Raw genomic sequence first — 19,824 nt, 5'->3', positions numbered from 1 at the left:
TGAGACAAACTTAAAAATACAGTATGCTACAACTGCACAAAAAGCTACTCCATTACATAATTTGAGTAAATGTAATTAGTTACTTCCACCCTTGACATGAAGGTATTTAGAGTCCACACATCCCTTTCTTCCTGCGTTTACGGTATATATACACATTTAAGTGTGGCGTGAATAGTCTTGGCACCAGTGCTGACCTGAGGTTATCAACCCCGACGCTCCAAGTATGAGCAGAATGTCTGTGAGGGAACCTCCCTCATTCCTGATTTTCTCATGTTTACAGTCATATGTTTACTACAGATTAAATGTCTGTCATCATCACTAATGGGAATTCCCCAATAATCCTCTACCATTCAAAGGTTTGGACAGTGGACACACACATTTCTCTTCATTTTTACAATTTTTCTCATTTCAGAATAATAGTAAAGACATCAAAACTATGAAATATCACAAATGGAATTATGCTGGTATGTGTGTGTGTGTGTGTGTGTGTATACAGATCCTTTCCAAAACATTAGAATATCATGGAAATACCATGGATGACCGTGGGCTTCAGCGGATTCTCAAGCAAAGACGATCAACATTTGGCAGAGATTCAGAGGGAGTGGACTGAGGCTGGAGTCAGTCATAACTGAGAAGTAACTGCTGATTTTGTTCACACTATAATAATTTCTTGAAATACTGTTTTGGGGGTTTTCTGGAGCTGTAGGCCAAAATTATGAAAAATGAAACCAATGAAGGCTAGAAATATTTAACTTTGTGTCATAAATCTATAATCTATGAAAGTTGTATATAGTTGTATATATACATATTTATAAAACGGCTCTCTCAAATCAAGCAATCTGATTGGTTCACAGCCATTGTATAAATCCAATAACCCACTCCAATTGGTTGCCATGGCAACTCTCTTACTAAAAGCCTTTGGTTACCTAAAAAAAAACAAATGGCGGAGACAGCTGTCAGATCCTTGTGAATCGATCTTCGCTTATAACTATGTTTTGTACAAGAATAGACGCGAGCTGTCTTCTTTGCAAAAAAAAGGCTGTTAACCCCGCATTTAACCCCGTAACGTTAGTTGGTGTCGGGCTTTGCAGAAAGCACTCAGCTTCTCAGCAAGCGCTGAGAATGCAGCGCTGCGCTCGAGCTGCCTGATAACAGCTGATCAGCGGGATATATTCGCCACAACACAATGGCTCTCATGCTATATTGCTTAAATATATACATACATACATACATACAGTACATACATATATATATATATATATATATATATATATATATATTTTTTTTTATTATTTTTTTCTCTTAGATTGTACCCGGCGCCGGCTTTGGAAAGAGATTCATAGGCATTGACTTCAGTATTTAGCCTATATTTATATTTTATGTCCTACCTTTTGACTGGCAGTTTATTACATAACTGTAGTTACTTTTACAATATCTGTCTTGCTGTGATTTAGTCTTAAGGAGGACTTCCATAATAGCCAGCAGGTGCTTCGAGCGATAGCGCGCCATCATGTTCCAGTTCCTGTTTGCTCAGAGAGAGATGCCCTTTTACATTTATTACTGCGTCTCCGATGTGTTTTTACAGCCAGTGTGATTTACGGGGCTAATTGGTTTGGTGTGTTTTGAAAAACAGCGAGCGTGGAGGAGGAGATAACCGAGAGACGGATGATTCCTCCCCTCTCGCCACACCGCACCTCGCACTCCCTCCCTGCACGCTGCGATAGCGCGGGCTGCTTTCGTGTTCGGAGTCATGTTTTCCTGACCTGGAACATGAAGTGAACGAATTTATGAATGATGAAACTTTGCAATATCCCTGCTGTGCTGTTCTGCTTAGTGGTTTGCTGGCATTTTCCTACAGAACTCGTCCACTTCCCCCGCGCAGAAGGCGGGGAGTCTCCTTCCCGCTTCGCACTCCCCGTCCAGTAGGCGGAGGTCAGACAAGACAGCTGCTGCTTCCTGTCTCTGGGAACCACGCTGACGCTCAGGTCCCAGTCCCCATCAGGGGGGGGAGAACAGGGGTTTCCCTCAGCCAGAGCAGCATAGCAGGTGGGGCTGTTACAGCTCCTCCATAGGTCCACCATAGGGGTCATCATGCACGCAGCATCTCCATCTCCTCTGATGTTGGGCCGGGCTGTGGTCACCATGCTGGGAAAGGGATCATCTGCCTCTGTGCTCACAAGCAGTAACTCACTCTCTAGCCTGTAGGAGGTCTGCGCTCTTCATGGCACAAAATGGAAACAAATGCGGCTCGACCTGCTGCTCGGAAGTCGTAAATATCAGCAATCGTACAGTGCCGAGTAACGATGCTTCCTCCTCCCTCTTCTTTCTAGATCTAGAAGATCACTCTGGAGTCGTTGAAAGAGGCTGTGTGTGTAGAAGACTCCCAACATGGAGATGAATCCTTCCTCGAGGGAAGTCGTTTGACCCTTAGGCCTTCTGGGTCCGTTTGGGTTTACTGATATAGGCGGTCCTCCAGGCCTATAGACCAATTATACGCCTACGTCACAATGACAACAAAGCAAGCTGCGTGCGCAACGTGTAGGCAGAAAACCCTCAGCCCAGCATTCACAGACAGTGAAAAAGCCCCGCTGTCAGGACTGCTCTATGCCCATCTGCAACACACAGTTATATTTTAGTTTTAAAATGCAGTTCTCGGCTTACTACCACAGCTTATCGCCTAGTGATAAGCAATGTTATGCATCGAAATTAACGTTGTTTAATGGGATATGTCTTACAGACCCATACGCACTGGCGCTGTCAATTGGCCAAGCCTAGTCATACATATCGTGCATTCCTTTATAACTGGGGATAGCGTAGATAATTATTCTGTAACTTGCAAAGATATATTGTTATGTTGATAATGCACACAACTCAATAATGACATTATGTAACGTTACTTGGTCGTTAACTAACCGAGCGATGTGGCTGAGCAGCCTACAGTTTCAGGCAGCTTACCTGATTATGAAGAGCACTGCAAAGTCGGGCATTTTTAACGATTTCCTCTTTCGGCTTGCAACCAAAGACACCTACGGTTAGCATTAAAAGCAAGGACTAAAGTTTTACCGAATCCCGTCAACTCATACTGCTTTTATGCTAACCGTAGGTGTCTTTGGTTGCAAGCCGAAAGAGGAAATCGTTAAAAATGCCCGACTTTGCAGTGCTCGCTCATTTCATATCAGGTAAACTGTAGTAGGCTGCTAGTAACAGCCACATCGCTCGGTTAGTTAACAACCAAGTAACGTTAAATAATGTCATTATTGAGTTGAACTGATTGGAACGAGGACATCATTAAAAATGCCCAACTTTGTAGTGCTCTTCATAATCAGGTAAGCTGCCTGTAGCTGTAGGCTGCTCAGCCACATCGCTCGGTTAGTTAACGACCAAGTAACGTTACATAATGTCATTATTGAGTTGTGTGCATTATCAACATAACAATATATCTTTGCAAGTTACAGAATAATTATCTACGCTATCCCCAGTTATAAAGGAATGCACGATATGTATGACTAGGCTTGGCCAATTGACAGCGCCAGTGCGTATGGGTCTGTAAGACATATCCCATTAAACAACGTTAATTTCGATGCATAACATTGCTTATCACTAGGCGATAAGCTGTGGTAGTAAGCCGAGAACTGCATTTTAAAACTAAAATATAACTGTGTGTTGCAGATGGGCATAGAGCAGTCCTGACAGCGGGGCTTTTTCACTGTCTGTGAATGCTGGGCTGAGGGTTTTCTGCCTACACGTTGCGCGCGCAGCTCAATGTTGACAAGCTGTATAAGGGGTCTATAGCGAGCAGTCCCATTACTGCTGTGCTGTTTTCACAGTGTAAGGGAGGGAGAGGCAAGAACTATGAGGGAGAGGGAGGAAGAGAGATTGAGAGAGAGACGTCTCACTCATCCACCACTTGGGGGCAATGTCTGTCGTGGTTGCCACAGTTCTTGGTTCTCTTCCAGCGAATGTTTACGTCAATCCAAAACTGTATGCGATTTCCCAGAATTTCTTTTTTGCCCCGTCGTAAGCCAGTAGGTTGCATTGTGGGTAATGTTCCCGGTTCCCAAGCCCACAGTAGCCGGGCGGTGATGGATGTGACCCAAAGGGATAAACAGATGCAGTTCCACTCTGGGACACACACACACGCAGGCAGACACACACACACACACACACACACACACACACACACACACACACACACACACACACACACACACACACACACACAGGCAGACACAGACACACACACACACACACACACACACACACACACACACACACACACACACACAGGCAGACACAGGGACTCTGAGCCGTGACTAATATATTTTAGTTGATGAACTATGGAATGGAATAACATGCAGTGTGCTGTAGACACACGGACAAAAGTAAACACTCATGTCATTTTAAATCATCCAGAATAATAAACTGAGGTGAACTGTCAGCTTGAGGCCCCCTTGTGGCGGTGGTGGGAGTTATTTTCAACTTCACCTCACTCACAACCAGCTCCCTCCCAGAGGAAAAAAAAAAAAGCAATTTCCTTAGAAATAGAAGCCAGGACATTTTTTATACTACTTCATCAGATTCAATTTCAGGAACGCTTTTATCCGGAGTGACATACAACGAGTGCAACCGTAGGATAACTTTAGATTTGTACATCTCCAAATGTCACGGTCACTGTGGCCTGATCTTCGTGAGACCGTAGAAGGATCATCCGAGAGAAAAGTGCTAGGATGAGAAATAACCAGACCTGACTGTCAGGCCTCTATGGCGTAGTATGGTTTAGAAACACAGAATCAGACTGAGCAGAGTAGAGATGATCAGTGGTGAGAAGCTGATATGACGTGAGGGAGATGATCAGTGGAGAGAAGCTGATATGACATGAGGGAGATGATCAGTGAGGAGAAGCCGATATGACGTGAGGGACTTCTTGAAAAGACAGAATATGGGCAGCGACTCTGCTGGTCCGACTGGCGTGGAAAGGTCACTCCACTTTTAGGGAGTGAGGACGGAGAACAAGTCGAAGTAGGAAGGGTAGAACCAAGCTGGTAAAGGCAGAACAGTAGAGTCACATGTTGGGCTAGCTAGACTGGCCTGGAGCAAACGTGGTGCTGACAACCAAGACAACAATGTCTTAGTCAAAAGTATGTTTGTAACCGCTGCAACCGTCGTGGTTGTAAAAAGTGGAACGAGAGCTCTAATGAAACATTCATTGCAGGATCTATTCCCTATGATACTCTGTACAAATGAGCAATAGAAGCGATGACTGAGGCAGGCAGCACTTGTGGCAATACTGTGAGAATAAAGGTGCATTTCCTGGGTTGGAGGTGGTAGCACTATTTTAAGCTGAAGCTTATAGATGCCAGTCAAACTTTACAAAATGAGTGTCTTGTTCCTTATAATTGGAAAGACTTGCAGGGTGTCCAGTGGTGCAACATCACCGATTAAAATGGTTTTATGTTTTCCAGCTTCGGGAGGCGAGTGTGTGGACTGTCCTAAGACTTATGGAACAGGAATGTTATTCGAAGTTCATGCTGGTGTCTGCAAACAAACTTCAAACAAAGCCCCTGACTGATTTGCTATTTCCTGAAAAATATTTGAGCTATCATTTTTCATCTTTAAACAAGCCACATCCTAGGATTAAAATGAAAATCTGCGAGGGGAAGAAAACGGTCTGAATCAACTTTGGGGAGGGCTTTGAAGACCCCGGGAATATTTATTTTGTAATACAGTACTTGAATTTAAGCGTTGCAGAGCAAGATAGCATTGGCTGCTTCAACAATTCAACAAGCACTTTACATGGCAAAGTACAAACAATAAATAAGCAAAACGTGTTCCTATTTGAAAAACTATGAGATGGGACTGATTTGCCTTCAAAATGACAAGAGCCAGATTTCGACGCCATATTGTCACGAAACATTGGGGGGAAAAAACACATCTGCTCTGTCGCAAATTGACTAGCATTTTCCTCAAGTGGATCACTTCACTTATTGTATCAAGAGTAAACATTTACAAGACAATATTTCTCTCACTACAACGCCTCCGTGTCACCCCATTTCCCACGGCACCTCACACCAACATACCAACATGGATATCATTTGAGTGCAATATGAGAAAACATAGCTAGCCTCATCCTCATTTAAACGTGTTGGGTGGTTCAGGATTACAGAGCAGTTAAAATAGTGACAGAGACTCAGTACAGAGAGAGACAGTTTGAAATGAAAACGTGATGGAGCGTTATGGTGAGACACACCAACGACTGGTCTTCTAAAGTAAATGCCTCAAATCCTACCTTCTTTCCTACCTGGTGAGATGAAAGAAAGGATAACTTACCCTCCACACATTACTTTTACATCACCTATCATTCACCAGTCCAGGATCACGATATTAGATATTATGAACAACTAGTAATGTTCATGTGGTGTTGAGACGTTACATCCAAGATTACTGAACTGTTCAGGAATGGGGATAAGGTGTTTAGATTGTTGGAATTACAATGTTACTGTGCTATCTCTGAAGGTCTATTTCTCTGTGGAGAAAGCCCTCTTCATAAGTGGAGGAGGGGTTTTCCCCGCTTCGTAGACAGATTCGGGGGGAGGGGAGCTCAGGCAGCACCAGTCTGGGATGCGGCCGGTCTGGTTGTAGTAGTCCCGTGACACTGACCTGCTGCCCAGGATGTCCTGCAGTGCCCCGAAGATCGCACCTGTGGAGCAGGACACAATATGAATACAAGTCCAAAGCTTGTCATGAGTCTGTTTGATTGCTTTTGCACTCATTCTGAAACAGTTTTATTCATAATAACATAATTAAGATTAGAGGCCAATAATCAACTACAATAATCATGGCTAAGTCCATAAACACATGCAGACTTTTCTTGCTGACTTCACCAATATCTACTACATGCTAAAACTATGCTACATACAGTAGTACTGTAAAAAAAGATTGGATTGGATTGATATTGGTATTGGCAGATACTCAAGGTTGTGGTATCGGATCGGATATGGAAAAAGTGGTATCGTGCCATCCCTATACAGTAAAATCAAAATATATTTTTCAATAGTTGTGTGCAGACTAGAGCATGACAAAAGAGACTAGAGCAGTGATTCTCAAATGGGGGTCCGGGAACCCCCAGGGGTCCGTGGCACTTTACCAGGGGGTCCGCGAAAAGTTTTCACGAAAATAAAAATTTAAACTTTTGTGTGTGTGTGTGTGCAAAAGCTTCATAGTTCAACGAAAATATTTATGCTTTAAATCTAAAATGGTTCATGGATTACATTCTAATCTAACAAACCTATCAATTTAAAAGGCAAGCACGTTACCGTGGAAACAATTAAGCTTAGCCTAAAATCACAAATCAGAATGAGGAGTCCCCGGTATATTTTCTAGCTTGTAAGGGGTCCTTGGCTGAAAAACATTTTTTAAGTCCAACATGGATTCAGACCAGCTGAGAAATGACTTAAAAGAGCTGTTCAGCAGGTAATGTGTTTAGATATATGATATTAATATTAGATTATTAAATATTTAGACTGAGCCTCAGGTCTAACCTCCGAGCCAGGCGGTGCAGTTGGGCTTGGCGGGCGGGGCGTGCAGGCGGAAGGTCTTGGTGGCCAGGACGTTGCAGTACTTTGGTTTCTCCACTAGGAGGCGTATCTCCGCCAGCAGACGGTGCAGGAAGCCTGGCAGCATGGCCGTGCCTCCGATCACCACCAGGTTCTCAGAGAGGACCTTGCGGGTGTCAATAGGACACTGATGGGAGCGAAACACACACACAAATACTGAATTAGATCATGTGCATTAGGTAGCATTATGATTGCAACCTGGAAAACCACAGATTAGGAACATTACAAATGACATTAGATGATTTTTGTATTATTATTATTTTAAATCAGGCTTTTAATTTCTTTTTTGATCCAATTATTATGAGTGAATTTGTTGACATAAGGAAACAAAGCTTATAGAAATATATGAAACATGCACAAAAAATTAAAATCCTTCGCAACCGGCGAATCTGTACAATGGTTTATTCATTTACTGTAAATCCTTCATTTGACCTCGTCAGACCCTTTCAGCAGACAAAATCAGTTTTGATGAAGGAAAGACGACATAAACAACATAAACAACATAAACAACCGTCACCCAACTCTGTTCAATTGGTGCTGTGGGAAAAGAGGTGAGGCAGGAGGAACCGGGCAGATGGACCACTACAGGGAGGCACTTTCTGCTCATCAGCATGTGTGCAGACTAAAGGCATAAACAAAATGGTGATGGATGGGTCAGTGTGTGGCGCTGCCTTTACTGCAGTGCCTCTGCTAGTGGACACAGCTCTGCTGATACCTCGGCAGAGTTGCCTTTAGTTCTATAGATCCTGAGCAGAGTACTATTGTTAGTATCCTGCTGGGACCGGCTTCTGGATTGCCTGCTGCTGCTGCAGTAAAAATGTCGAGGCAGTGTTAACGTCTGCCGCTGTGCCTATAGAGATTAATTAGGTTGTCCCGGCCTGACCTGATCCCCACTTGCAACGGCACTTCACTCTTCTCTTTGGAAAGAGCCGAGTGTTGCCATGGTTACATAGTACAAGTCGATCGTACATTTCCACTGTTGTACCAATAGAGAAAACAATTTGACGTTGTGTTCTTCCTGCCTGTATGATTGCAGATATCAATGTAGATCTTGTCACTGTTCTTACATCTGGAGTTAATTTTATTTGGAATCTGCATTAAGTAACTCATAACGAAGAGTAGACCCACTTATTCAAGCGTTGCGATCTCACATGCAAAAAACGATTCTTTTTCCATCTACCTTGACCAGAGCATCGAGTATCAGAGAGGCCACGCTCTTCTCCTCATTGTCCTGCTCAAACAGGATCTCCATCACAGAGTCCCTGCAAGACGGAGAACATGGCATCAGATACAAGAAACAACAAGAGAACCAGCAAATCGTGACAATCCCACGACACTGACCAGGGAAACGGGCGAGAAAGAAATGGCAGCTCTCATCTCATTATCACTGCACCAGAGAGTACAACAGATAGACAACTACGTTCATGAGAAGACTTGGGGCTGCCCAAAGCTAGAACTGAGCATGCAATGTTTCTAGTTTTGATAGATCAAAGAAACACTCGCATTCAAAGCACCCAACTGTAGCAATAGTTTGATCAACTACCTGATTGGTCCTTTGATATGCAAAATCTTCTCTCCATCCAATGGATAATCAACATCAGGTGGTGGAGCTGGCCGCTAGGGAGTATAAAGATACAACAATCGTACTCAACTCGAGCAGAATTGACACTACGATTGAACGTACAAATACTTGCGTCAATAGACTGAAGATAATGAGGTGACCGGAATAACAGAGAGCAGCCAGTCGCCTTGGCTTTGGCCTTATTTGAGAAGACAAGAGGATTTCACTCACTTCAGCTGTACCATCCAGGTTAAATTTGGCTTCTTGGATCTTGAAGCCTCTCTGCAGGTCACTGACAAAGCATGTTCTGACTGCAGGAAGTACAACAATTAACAGAAGCTAATGACATGATGGCTACATTCACACTGACTGAATTAACATGCCTGAACAGTTTGGGAAACGTTCATTCTTCACTGTTGATTTCTTTTTTTGGGGTAGTGCTGCCTTTGGCAGTAATAAGCAGACGAGTGATCCATTATCCTCTTAGGAGCAAAAATGAGAGGAACGGAAATTAAATCGGGAAAACAACTCCTTCCAAACCTACCCTTGATGTCCTCCACGATCTCCTCTGGGATGCTCCCTGAGGAGGAACATGCAGAAAGAGAAAAGAAACCAAGTCACATTTCATTTTCGTTGGCTCACTTATCCACAAGTCAAACATGCCCCCCTATTAGGTCTGTTATGAGGCTGAACCACCATTTGGGGAAGTAAACAGCTGATTGGCTGACACTGGACCGATCTAAACAGCTGATTGGCTGACACTGGACCGATCTATCCAAAGGACCGGCAGGCAAATCGAGGCCCCTGAGACGCCCGATTCCCTTCAGTAAACTGTTACACTGTTGCCAAAAGAAACTTTGTTCTTTTCTAATTGCCGTCTCATTTATAGTTCTTGGATGGACAGTGGATTTGGGGCACTAAGGAGAACACCGATTCACTCGATTATTCCGAAATCAGGTCATGTCGACGGGTTGATTAGACAAAGAATTCAGCTCCATTTGTGCCTACTGCTACGGTGCAGATTGAGGGTACGTTAGAGTCACTCTAGCGTACGTCTTTATGATTGATGTAGACATCAGGCTTGCCTCGCTGCTCTGCTGCAACTGGAGAAGCCGACTGCTCGACACTATGAGTCAGTCACAGTACGACACTATTTTTATTTTATTTTATTTTATTTTTATTTAACCTTTATTTATCCAGGTTAGCCTCATTGAGATTAAGAATCTCTTTTTCAAGAGGGACCTGGCCAAGAAAAGCAGCATACAATTACACGAGTTGCAGACGCCACAACAAACATCTCATAACATTACAACACTACATGGTACACACACACATTCAGTGATTCATAAAAGCAAGTTAAACTATGAAGAAAAAAAAAAAGTTGCAACTTTCACCGTCCTCCCTACCTTTAACCATCGTTTTAAAAACATTTAATGAGACCAGCTCCTGCAATTTCAGGTCCTTCTGGAGCTCATTCCATGCCGTCGGTGCTGAGAACACTATCCTCCATCAAGAAAAAGTACGCGGGGAGAGAACTTCTAAAATAGACTCTATGCATATGTATAATTCAGAAAGTGAGCGAGGGGGTTACACACAAACAATTGCTTATGAATAGTAAATGCTGCATAAGGGACAAAAGCTATTACATTTCCCTGCTTTCGGCAAAAGAGTTATGGCACTAGACCCATTATGCACCGTCATTGATGTTATCCATTTAATAAAAAAATACACAGGCATATATATTTGATGCCATTTGACAGTGATTACCCATGGCAGTAGGTACACTCTGTCCAGTGGTGGAGTCTGTGTCCACTGTGCACTGCTCCACAAGAAGCCCGTCCAATTCTCTACAAAACAAATGAGAAAGTACAGACACATGCAGTCATGGCACACTAGACAAGTACCTCTTAAACAAAAGCCCCATTGTTCAGGCAATGGGTGAATACAATGAACAGGATGAAATGGAAGTGTTCTTCTCCGTGGCAAAGTGTGCATAAAATCAGAAATGGAAACTTGAGCTTCACTGGCAATAATACTACTTAAAAATATCTTAAATGTATTAGAACTACTTACTTATGGATGGCTTTCCCAGCCAAAGGCAAAGCCTCCCATGCTGGCAGAATAGGGGTGCACTCATAGACCTGATTTTAAAGTTAAGGTGGTTGGCTAGATCATTGGTTCCCAAACTGTGGTCCGCCAGAGAATTGAGGGGGTAAAAAAAAGAAAGAAAAAAAAATACAAACAGTTTTTACATATAGACATTAACCCTGAGGCGTAGCCGGATTGGGCCGATTTTCTGAAATATCGCGATATTTGGGAAATATCACAATTTTGAACATTTACTTTCAGAGGCTGCAGCAGGCTCAGTTTTAAAGCCAGGGTGAAGTTTCTGGTAGCATATGAAACTAGAAGACCTAAGGAATCGATTTGTACCAATCAACCGTGTCATGCTAGTTTGTCAGGAAGGTAGCTAAATAACACTCCAAACTTAGGCAAAATTTTGGCGAGGGAAAAAAACATTTTCAAATGTGTCACAGCCTAATGTTGGCAGGTGTGTGAGTGTGTGTGTGTGTCTCCATTTTGGACCAGCTACTAGCCGTATATTGTTATTTAGCCTTTCTGCTGCTATTGCATGGTTCAATCAGCAAATTTTATTATTATTATTATTATTATATTTGGGGGGGGGGTTGGTATACGCAGTGGAAGTGGTCCCTGGGAAATTTGGTTTGGTACGTAGTGGTTTGGGAACCCCTGGGCTAGATCATCCTGAAGAGATAAAACATCAATAATGACATACAGTACACACCTTAATTTATAAATTCACAGCGCAATAAAAGAACACATCAGAAATCTATCAAGAGTAACATGTCTGTTTGTGTGCCTCAGCACCCATCTTTCTGTGGTGAATCTACAGAGAATGGTTTGAGAAGGATGGTGTAGGAAGATAGCCTGGCTCCAGACCTTCCAAGTCCCGCCCACTCCACAGCTGTCGAGTTGGCTGTTCTTGATGGAAGACGGAAATGAGTTGACAATTCAGTCTGAATATCAGGCTAGTAGAAAGACCCAAGGCCTTAAATAATAGAAATCAACTTGGTGGAAAAAGGATACAGGTAGCACCAGTGTCTCTGTGTAGCCGCAGTCCATCACCAGGGCCGAGTTGATGCCCAGGGTCATGATGGACATCAGGTGACTCGGGGCAAACAGCACAGAGGGAACCTGGGAAACGCCGTCAACCAAATAATGATACCTCAAAAACCCATCAGTGATTACAGTACGGTATATCGTACACTTACTACTAATGTTATCTGTAAAGTGGTTGATGCTACATGACAACATTTCCGACAAAGGTTAAAACACGACTCTATTCAGCCAGACTGAAGTGCTTGAGAAGTTGAATTCAATGAAAATCACATTCTGTTATTTTTACATTATATAATTTTAAATGAGCGTGGATTTTCTGCTGATGTCCCTCGCTACTGTTAATTCTATTAGACGTGTGGTTATTTGGAACAAGAAGTTTCTCAGCAAAATGCATAGAAATGACTTCAAAAAATATATATACCGGTATATCAAATATATCAAATACTCAAAATTATGTGAGAAGCTCTAAATCAACAGTTTATGGAAAGCCCAGACTACATATCATTTGTTTATTTATATCGCATTAATTGGCAGAAAAAATCCTTTTCCATGTGCAGAAATATTTCTAATGCAAATATTGAATAGAATTTTGTCACTTGCATGCCAGAGTGCAATGGAAATTAATAAAGCAATCAAGGTGCTTACAAACCTCATACCAGCCTTATATCCTCCTAATAAACAGATTATTGGAATGTTTGAAATTTCAAAACAGTCCAGCTGAGGTGAAATAATTTGAGTTCATTGCAAGTTAATTGCTCTTACTGATTACTGTCCTGCATGTAAAATTTGTAATTGTATTTCTAACATCAGTGAGACACACTCCACATTAATGCTCCGTTTCCAAACATCTTCTCCTGCTTGTTTGTCTCTAGTACCTCAAACTGTTTGAAGAAGACCCTGGTGAGCGTCTCTCTGAAGTGCGACGGACAGAGGATGGACTCGATGATGACCACTCTTCTGTCACGAGGGTTCACCAGCAGGTGCCTGGGCGTGGAGAAGATTAGATTTGATGAGTTTGGTCTGTGGTCTGGACCACTCAGGTTCAGTTGCCAACGGTAGATTATGGCATGTGCTCCAGCACACCCATTTTGACATTGCAATTTGCAAAAAGCATTATCAACAGAGCCATTTAATCTTTTTGCCATTTCAGATATTTGGGATCACTGAAAATAGTTAACGGCAATAAAACATGTTACAATAATGTATTTAATTTTTGCAGAATTCCAAGGTTTCTGGACATGCACTGCGTATGGTATGTATTATTAATAAATTACGTATTATAGTTTTTTTGCTGTTTGTTGTGTTTCTGAATACATTCCTCATAAGAATATAACTTTGTTATGCTAAGAAAGAATTTGGGTAGCGCCAACTCACCTGAAGTATAGTGTATGGATAAACTCTTTGAGGTTGACATATAGCTCTTCTGTGTTGATGTTGTACTGAACCACGCTGATGGCCTGTGAGTGAGACAAACAGCATCAGCATCCATTACACATTTTCCACAGGTCCTTCCAAAGAGTACATGGTTAGAAAAAAGTAACCTTTAATGGCGTCTCACCTGTTGCTGTCCTGGCTTCCGGATCTCGCTGGGTATGATGAACCTGGGCCCCGTTTCCCCTGCAAAGCCACATCTGCAACAAAAACCAGCTGTGAGCTGTGTTGGCATCGGAGTGGGTAGTCAGCGGGCATGGAATGTGAAGATTGACTCAAATCATCTCAATCTCTATTCTCAAAAATTATGCAAATGGCCCCATTCTTAAATTAAGCACAAATTAAAGGAAAATACACTACTCATTCAAAAAGCCATTGAACACAAATACTCTGCATGTCAATTTGGGAGTCATATTTTCATCTATTTTGTAGGGAAAATGAAACATTTAGCTAGGATGGCTGTGTAATACTTTAATGTGCAGGGAACGCCCTTACTCAACTGTATGGTTGCAAATGTAGAGACAGAACAGATCTGTATGTTATAGATCTACGCTGTAGATCAAACAAGTCGTTATTTATCAATGGCCACAAAGATAAGAAAATGGACCACTTGATTATCATATGACTAACGTTAGCCTCTGGCAGGTTTGTTGCTCTTTCTATTTACTGTCTGCAATTCTGCTGACAAGATTATACATTCACCACTTGGTGTTATATAAGGTTAACCCGGTTAACCCCAAGTTATTTACGTAGTTAGATAACGATATCTCAACATTAGGATAAGCTATCATAATTCTGACACTAGTAACGTTAGCTTTACCAAATGGCTGTTAGCACGGGAAGCTAACGTCTGTTACTCACTTTGTGTACGCTGCTCCTAAATCAATGACGACTGCGGTCTTCTCTCCCCCGCTCCCCAACGAGTCAAATAAAGGCATTTTATTGTTTTCTTCTGTACTTTAGGTGAAAGTATTATCGCGAATGAACCCCGAAAAAAATGATACCCATCGATTTCCGCCCCCCTTCTTCTGTTGTCTTCCTGCTGGGTTGGGCTGGGTCTTTCCAACAGGCCGTGACGTCACCAAAGTTTGCCTGATCAAAAATAGTTTCAGGCTCGAACAGTGGGCTCGAACTAGGAAAATAAAATAAAAAAGTCATGATCAAAATAACGTACATTTCAGATTACACAATGCAGAACTTTCCAATTTAATTGGTAAAGTGAACAAAGCCAACAACAACAGACAGACACAACACCAAAGTCCTACCTGGCGACACTGCACAGCCCTGCGTAAAGGAGCTGTCCATTCAGCACCGCGCAAGCAAGCACGGTTGACCATGCCTCTTTTGGGGATGAGAACTGTTAAGAGACAGTGAAACAGAGACTAAAACAAAAATAAACCGCTACTGATGACAGAAAATTAATAAACACACCTGAAGAGAATAGCACACACATCAGACATTGCAGCTGTCAGTTTTGCAGCCCTGGTGGCGGCACTTCAGAAGCACATACGTAGAGAGAGAGAAGACGGACACTTTCGTCCTGTGACGTTGGTTGAGCCGCACAACAACAAGCCTCTCCTTCAGCCTGCTTTCCACACTACACCTATTGGAGGCTATATGGTCAATTCCCATTCAATTGATTTGGGTTTTCTTCTGCACACACTGCAAGAGAAGCTTCCTGCAAAGCACTACTACGATGAATCCTGGAAGGTAAAGGCGATTTTCCTTCTGGACATCTTATAGCCTATACTGTAATACGACTTTAATTGTTAGCAAATGTGAATACATGTTCGATCTCCTCCATAACAGAATGAGATGATGGTTTTTCAGCTCGGGCTATGAATAGCTACAATGTTGCGTTTCAGTGCAACCATTTCAGATGCGATGGGATTTCAACACCGCAGTGTTGACTGGTCTTTACAATCCATATTTCTGACTGATTATATGAATTGTCAAGTAGTCTTGTTGAGTGCATCCGTTATATAGCCTATTCATCACAGTATAAGGTGCGCATGCAGAAGCGTGGGCATTCAGGGCTTTATTGAAAGATCTATCTAGTGTGCATCAGCGTCAGGGTTCGCCGCGATGATTTCTCTGAGACGCTTTGTCTGACTTGGCAACACACAAGGGTGGCACCCTGTTAACACAGCGGAATTTCAACGTGTCTCGATGCCTATAATTGTAATCCCAGTGTTGACGTTTTTAATTCAATGTATTTAGGAATACTAGTGTAGTAGGCCCTATCCTCTTTGAAGATTGCATTTTGAGAGAAGTTCGCCTACACAATTGACTAATTTAGCATCCACGGATCCAACTGAATAAGATCCAAGAACCTGGTGCTATAAATAGTTTTTTTGCAAAGGTGCAAAGGATTGCTGTGTCAGACACCCCCCCCCCCTCTGTTTCTCTTTGTCTCTCTCTTTCTCTGTGTGTGTGTGTGTGTGTGTGTTTCTGTTCACCTGTAGGCCTATTTCTTTCAGTTTATACAAAAATAACATGAGAGTCAGAGATGAAAAGGAATATTATCCAAATGAGTTGATCTACAATCTACATGATTCAAAACGCTGCAGCTATACAGGATCAAAGCAAAAGGCTGACAGAAATGCAAACCTATCCCTCTTTTCTGTGATCATCATAGGGTAGGCTTCCAAAACAAATAGGTTATGACGTTCTCAAGTGAATAATACGTGGGTTAACTCTGGCCCTTTCATCTGCAAAATGCTACCAACCTTTATAACGTCCCCTGCCACCTCATCTTGCCCCTTCCAGGCTCTGCCACCTCTACTTTCTGTCTCTGTCCTCATGTCTGCTGCCCGACACTGCCACTGTTCAGACCTCAGCTCAGCCTATATTAGCATTTATAATTCGCACCCACTTTCACCTTTCCCCAGGCATTGAGAGGAGGCAGAGATGCTGATGTCTGGGACGCTTCGCCGCCTCCTCCTGGCTGGAACCTGTCTCTGCGTTTATGGCAACCCGATCCGTCTCCACGTCCCGCGCGCCGCCCCCACGCGCGACGGCAGCTGTGACGGACAGTGTGCAGGCTCGGTGACACCCGGCGGCGGATCGAGACAGTCCACAGGTGCCAACTCCGAGTCCTCGGACGCAGACGAGTCGGCCTTTGGCACATCGGAACGTGTGACTGGCCCGAAAGTGAATGTAGGTGCGGAGGAGGGAGGCGCTGGCCCAGATGGCGGAGAGACGGCACCAGAGGGGATACTCCCGGTGACGCGGGCAGGGAACAGAGACGGCCATGATGGAAGATCTGGGCCGAGCGAGTTTGGTGAAGAGGCAGAGACGACGACGGCTGACGGGAGCTCATCTGAGATGGGAGAGGCTCAGAGACACTCAGCCGCGGCCGCACTGCGGTCCGCGGACCGAACCGAGGGCGAGCCGGCCTCCGTCGAGGACACAAAGGAGGACGCACCCGGGGTCAACGAGATGGCGTCAACTCCTACAGGTGAGAAACGGCCGATGGACGCCCCGAGATCAACCCTGTGTGGACTTTCTGCCCCCTCCACAGCGCCGCCGCAGCTAGAGACATCCAGCCCGAGGGTCACCGCCCGGGACAGCAAAGGACCGGGCCCGGAGAAGCGAAGGGGCGGCCCGTGGAGCGAGGGGGACGACGGAGCAAGTCCGCCCAGCCTCGGGGATCCTCTCCCGGGTAAAGAGACCGAGACAAGCAGGCCGCTGTGCACAGACCCTCCCAATCCTACGGCCTGGCTCCAGAGACTGACATCCCACAGCACCGCTCTCCTCAGTCCCCTCTCTCCCTCATCCCTCCTGTCCCCTCGGACCTCCACACCTATGGCAGCATGGGGCCAGGAGGGAGGGACCGTTTCAACGCTCCCAGACCCCCTTCTGCCTGATATCGAGCCAAACCTGACGCCTCGAGAAGACGGGCCAGAAAGCCTGTGGACTGAGGCGGTGAGACAGAGTGGAGGTAAGTCTAAAACAAGCGCAGAGGCACAGAGTGTCGGTGGGGAAAGGACAGAGATAATATTAGATAAACATAGTTCTCTCACGGAAGTCAAACTCTCTCCACTCTCTCCATATCTCTGCAAACACCGAGCAAACCATATTCATAAGCGGCACACAAAAAGCCCCCTCCGGTCCATAATGTTGTAAGGGTTAATGCTCTTGCAGTCGCTGTCAGCCACTGAGAATTCCTTCCGCAAGTGAACCACATTTTCCGGGTTGCCGGAGTTTGGTGGAGTTTCTCAGGAGGTTCCATTAAAAAAAGTGAAGTGGGTGAGAAATGAGAGCGACGCGTCTTAGTAGCAGAGATTTTGCCTTTGATGATTGGCAAGAGCGGCGCTCCCGCTTCTCCGCGCTCCACTTTGAACCCCCCGGCAGCCAGGGACGCGTGTGGCGGTCTAATTACTTTCTATTCCTGACTCTGGGCCTGAAAGAACTTCTAACACGACTGCCAGGAAAAGGCTGGTGACAGGGTGTGTTATACAAGTCCTCGGAGGATTCAGTCCCCCTCTCTCTCTCTCTCTCTCTCTCTATCTACTCTACCCAACCCCTCTCTTTCACTCTCACCCCTTACCTCACGCACGCACGCACGCACGCACGCACGCACGCACGCACGCACACACACACACACACACACACACACACACACACACACACACACACACACACACACACACACACACACAATTGTAATGAATGGGGCGGGTTATTATTCAGTCAGGCAGTATAGGGAATTGGATTAAAGGAGTGCGTCTGAGCCAATATGTGCTCCTGGCATCTGTAGGGGACGGGGTTATTGTCTGTTTGATGAAGCTTCCTCCCTACAGAAGCTGGCAACAAAAAAAAAAAAAAACTTGATTCCCAAAAGGGTATTATTATTATGTAAAAAGGATTGCAGTCTTTAAGAGAATTTCTCCAGCCTAGCTTTAAAAAATGCTTTGGACGAAAGGGAACGCCTGAGAGATACCGCAGTGTAAGAGCTGTGAGCAGTTTCTCCCGTGACAGCCTCTCTGTGGTAGTTAGCCTCTTATCTAGAAAGAGCCCGTTTTCAAACAACCCTCTTTTTCCATTGTGTCTTTGCTGTATTGTGAACCTGGCTCTGAAAAGGCAAAGTGTTTCTAACGAGCAACTTGCACGACCAAAGAGGTACCTGTTTCAGAAAGCGACGCTCTTTCTTTAATACTGTAGCAGCGCTATACGCTGAAGTCTTGTCTCTGCTATGCAACAGAGACATTATACATTTTTCATTTGACCCGTCAGCAGAGTTGTATCTAAAAGGCTGAATGGTGCTGAGAATTCGCAATATACTTTAGCATTAGAATCCACAACTCTACACCATTGTTTTTTTCCTAGCTTGGGTTTCCCCTCACTGAATTCAACCAAGCATAATAACATTAGAATAACATTTTCAGACTGCAGTAATTTTGCCGTGTACTGCCAGAAGGTCCAAACAAATCCACTCCTTTGGGAGTTGAATTCCCACACTATGCGTAGTGACCCTCATGCTGCCTCTGCTCGCTTGTGTTGATGTTGATTTGCAGCGGACACGGTGGTCCCTCTGTCCCAGGACCAAGCCACAGAGGGCACCATGTCGTCGGAGGCCCTCCCTCTCATCTTCGAGCCTTTCGACGACGTTACGTCTCTCGCTGCCATGGCAACCAGAGGAATGCTTCTGTCGGAGGCGGACTTCGACCGGCTGGTCACCGTGGAGACAGACAGCGACGACGGCCCCTCGCACACCCCGCCCCTGCGCTTACCGGACTGGAGGTCACCTTGGCAGACGTCCGGTGCCGAGCTGCCGGAGCCAATCGGCCCTTCTTCCAGTCCGTCCGCTTCCCCGCCGCCTCCGGCCGGAACCGAGCCGAGACTCCCGGAGGAGCAGCCGTCTGAGAAAGGTGGGGAAACACTTTGAATCTCAATGTCCAGACGATATTCTGTGGACTGTGGACTTAAAACTGGGGGACTATGAACTTCAGGTGAACTTGGAGATGCACTGGATTACACAACAAATACATTTCTAAGTACACCCAAAATCAAAGTGAAATAAAGACCGTCACAAGTTGGTATTGTGCTTACAGTACGATGCACAAACCTGCACTG

The 19,824-nt window shown here is 44.4% G+C and overlaps 1 protein-coding gene across 1 annotated transcript; it reads right to left on the bottom strand.

The window, feature by feature from the left end:
* Positions 1-5,660: 5,660 nt before the first annotated feature.
* actr10 (actin related protein 10) lies at positions 5,661-14,780 on the bottom strand. The gene is made up of 13 exons (XM_083642716.1): positions 14,608-14,780; positions 13,874-13,946; positions 13,690-13,772; positions 13,191-13,299; positions 12,283-12,390; positions 11,248-11,315; positions 10,942-11,021; positions 9,719-9,754; positions 9,406-9,485; positions 9,157-9,230; positions 8,794-8,875; positions 7,539-7,740; positions 5,661-6,697 (listed from the first exon to the last, which is right to left on the bottom strand). Exons 1-13 carry the CDS (start codon positions 14,682-14,684, stop codon positions 6,516-6,518), a joined length of 1,254 nt encoding a protein of 417 aa, XP_083498842.1. The 5' UTR covers positions 14,685-14,780; the 3' UTR covers positions 5,661-6,515.
* Between the last annotated feature and the right edge of the window lie 5,044 nt (positions 14,781-19,824).

This window comes from Poromitra crassiceps (assembly GCF_964638095.1).
Source record: "Poromitra crassiceps genome assembly, chromosome: 9".
NCBI classification, from domain to species: Eukaryota; Metazoa; Chordata; class Actinopteri; order Beryciformes; family Melamphaidae; genus Poromitra; species Poromitra crassiceps.
This window is presented reverse-complemented; position numbering and strand designations above follow the sequence as displayed.